The sequence below is a fragment of the Phalaenopsis equestris genome, unplaced genomic scaffold (genome assembly GCF_001263595.1).
Source record: "Phalaenopsis equestris unplaced genomic scaffold, ASM126359v1 Scaffold000002, whole genome shotgun sequence".
Lineage (NCBI taxonomy): Eukaryota > Viridiplantae > Streptophyta > Magnoliopsida > Asparagales > Orchidaceae > Phalaenopsis > Phalaenopsis equestris.
The window spans coordinates 49221198-49225015 of NW_018164444.1; the positions used below are offsets into that span (position 1 = coordinate 49221198).

The window sequence follows — 3818 nt, forward strand, 5'->3', positions numbered from 1 at the left end:
TTAATTATGTTTACTGTTTACATTGCATATCACTCCAAATCTGTAATAATACATCAAAAACATCAATATTAATTATTTGTAAGAAGTTTAATTCATCTTTTATAAATATAAATATAAAAGTTCGTATTAGATAAATAAATATATAAGGATTATGTGATTTGTATGCAAATTTACTTTAAAGAAAAGTTGGAAGTGGAGTCGCCAAAATTTTAACATGAAAAATTCGGAAAGGAAAAAAATCACAGGCACGGTTAAATTAATTCCAATAGTATGTGTCACAATTAAATTGATTCATGTGCTTTCCCGTACTTGGAGAAGACGTTAACGTATTATGGTCGGCATAAATTATATACAATAAACTCAATGATGGATATGAAGGAGCTCAGTGATTTTAGAATGGTCTTCAAGATGGAGATCAGTTAAGCAATGTTCAGTTGTTCTTCTCTGAGGAGAAATTCAAGAAATCAAGAAGTTTTGCGTCATATTAATATGGATACGGTGCTTCGGCCTCATCAATGATTGCATGCATTGATAATGTCGGTGATGTCGAGCGATAAAGTGGAAGGGTTTCAATGGCGCACATCGAACTGATAAGTGATAGAATACGTTGATGATTTGCATCAGCTTATAAGCGCTAGTACAAACCAATGACAAACATTGATTAGCTTGATAAGCAATGGAGTATCAAATATGTGCATTAATCTTAAAGAATATGGAGACCAACGATGGTAGCGATGGCACTGTAGGCAATGATGTGAGCGAGCATCAACTTTGGTGTCGAATGGTAAGAAGGTCGATTGATGATGGCTGTTGAATGACCATAGTCACGCAGTAGAGCTAGGATATCATACTTAAGTTACAAAAGTCAGGAAATCTTAATCAGGTGATGATGGTTGAATGATCATATGAAGGAGACTAAGCATTTATGGATGGACTGCTAAGATCTGGAGATAGTAATTAGGCACTGAAGATTAGTTGACTATATCCAAACAATAAAAGCTGAGGGATCATAGTATGGTAATAAAGGTCAAGAATTTGTAGATGGGCAATCGTCATTGGGTAATTGTTGTCGAATGACAAAAGTTGGGTGATTGTAGTCAATTGATGAATATCAATGGAATAATATGATGATGGAGATTAAGAAGTTTTGGATAGGTGATTGGTATCAAGCTATTGTAACAAGGCACTCGAGGTAAGTAAATTATAGTTGGACGTCAACAATATTGGGGGTTTATAGTGTCGCAATGGAGGATAAATAATTATAAAAGCGTGATTATAATTAAATGATTATAATTGGACGATGAAGTTCTAATAATTATATTTAGATGAATATAATATGTGCAAGGAAGTGTTAATGATAGTAGTTAGGTGATGGTAGGAAGTTGCAAATTCAATAATGGTTGACAGGGGACTGTGTTCAAATGTCGATGATCAAACAACAATGATCAAAGTAGTATCAACCTAAGAGTGATAGTCACATAATGTAGGGTTGATAAAGGTAAACATATGGCGATAATCAAATAGTGGTGATTTGACAACAACATATGGGAGGTATTATTTCAATGGCAATGGACAGACAATGGTGATTTAACGGTGGTTGGTTGACGACAATTTAGCAATGAAGGTTAAGGATTTAATAGTGATGGTTGGGGTACAAAATTCTAATAGTGGTGGTTAGATAGTGACAGTTCTAGAAGATGGATTGGTCCAGCTAGTCCGTTGGCGATGGTTTAATGATGATAGTTGTCTAACAATATCAACCGAGCCATGATATTGACGTTATTCTGACAATGTTTGCCACATAATGACATAAGCAACTATACTGATAACTTAGGTGACAACGCAGGTGGCATTGCCTGGCAGGGGTTACGATCTGATCGTGATCAATGGATTAAATAGATAAATTTCTGAGCCTTTGAGCTCTAGTGAATCTGTGAGTCCGATTTCTACTCTTATTTCAAGAGTATGGGCCAATTTATAATTTCTTTGAGTGACATATCTTATATCCATCGTAACATAAATCACTTTACACATGATTAATGGTTTGCATGCTTTAATGATTTCAAAAGGAAGAGAATGTTACACTCGATAAAATTATCTCATTGAGTTGTTTAATTTGATTAAAAGCTAAAAAGTTTTAGAGATCATTTGATTTTTCAATTAATATTTTAAAATTTTACTATGCTTTAGTTGGTCCATCAAAAACCCATTTGAAGTCGAATCGGATCACCTTTAAACATAGTTTGACTTATCTTATCAAGAAGTTCTATTCAACCATAAATTCACTAAATCAAAGTTTGACTGGTCCATAATGTCATTCTAAAAGCTTTTAATTCGGAATTCTATCAAGATTTGTACCTGATCATTATAATTGTTCGATGTCGTATTAATATCCATTAGAATCATCGGAAAACGTTATATATGTAATATAGAAATCTTAATATTTATACATCCCCTAAAATCCCAAAAATATACATAACGCTGGTTCCAGTCAAACCCTTTATTATCACATCTACCCATTAACTACAAACGAACAACTATTACTCCCTTGAATTCAGCCCACCTTTCCCGCCCGCCGTCACTTCTTTCTTCCGTCCCCAAAATCCCGTTACGTGTCTGCGTTAGCCGACTAACCCTTAACTCCCCTCCAATCTTTTTCCCAAATAACGACGAAAACGTCGATCTCATCCACAATGCTTTCAGAATTCAAATTTTCTACTAGCTAGCTAGCATTATTGTTTCAAACCGTCCCATCTTCTCATCCGCCGCCGCAACAACCTTCCCGTCGCCGACCGCCACCGTGACGGAGCTGTAGTTCCCGCAACCGGCATCCTGGAGCATGTGAACCACCGTCTTCATCGACGGCCTCATAGTAGGGATCCCCGCGGTGCAGAGCAAGGCGATCTTCAGCACGTGGATCGCCCGCTCCCTCTCCCCCGCCGCCTTGATTCGGCCGTCCACAAGCCCGATCACGCTTTCACGGCTTCTGACTCTACCCGCCACCCACCGCACAATATCTTTGTCTTCACCGAAGTCTGTCTCCACCGGCCTCCTCCCGGTCACCAGCTCCAGGAGCACCACACCGAAGCTGTACACATCGCTCTTCTCGCTTACCTTCCAAGTGTATGCGTATTCTGAAAAATATATATGCAAATTAAATGCGTATTAGAAGTTAAATTTCACTTTTTTAACTTATTATGTATAAATAAGGTAGTATATATATAAAAATTAAAATTTAGGTGTTAGATATGTAAAAACAGAAAAATTGAGAGGCATGTATGTATGTTAATCTCATAAAAAAAGGCCAATGAATTGCAAGATTACCAGGGGCAATGTAGCCATGGGTGCCGGCGATGAGGTGGCTGGAGGAATCTCGAGCCACCGGGTTATTTGAGCAATGGAGGATCTTGGCAAGCCCGAAATCAGCGATTCTTGGTCGGAGCTCCTCGTCAAGAAGTATGTTGCTCGACTTCACGTCACGATGAAGAATTGGCCGCTCGCAGCCATGGTGGAGGTATTCAAGCCCCTGGGCAGCGCCGAGAGCGATCTCATAGCGCGTTTCCCAATCAAGAACACCCAGCTTCTTCCCTGCTTCAGTGTGCAGCCGATCCCAAAGGCTGCCATTTGAAAGATACTCGTAAACAAGAAGACTTGAATCCTCACTCGTGATGCTGCAGTATAGCTTGACGACGTTCACATGTCGGATCGAGCTCAGCGTTCTGATCTCGGCTTCGAATTCCCTTGATCGTAATGAGGAACGACGAGAAAGAATGGCGGCGACACTGCCTCTGTTACGGCGCCCTTCCGCGGCTGCTGGA

General features: G+C 39.1%; 1 protein-coding gene across 1 annotated transcript in view; it reads right to left on the reverse strand.

Moving 5' to 3' along the window:
- Positions 1-2455: 2455 nt before the first annotated feature.
- Positions 2456-3818, reverse strand: part of LOC110035924 (receptor-like protein kinase HAIKU2) — a 3646-nt gene continuing 2283 nt past the window's right edge. The window contains exons 1-2 of the mRNA XM_020740264.1: positions 3325-3818; positions 2456-3134 (exon numbers count right to left, since the gene is read on the reverse strand). The exon at positions 3325-3818 is cut by the window's right edge and continues 2283 nt beyond it. Of these exons, the coding sequence (XP_020595923.1) occupies positions 2719-3134; positions 3325-3818 (910 nt within the window). The 3' untranslated portion in view covers positions 2456-2718. The remainder of the gene's footprint in view (positions 3135-3324) is intronic.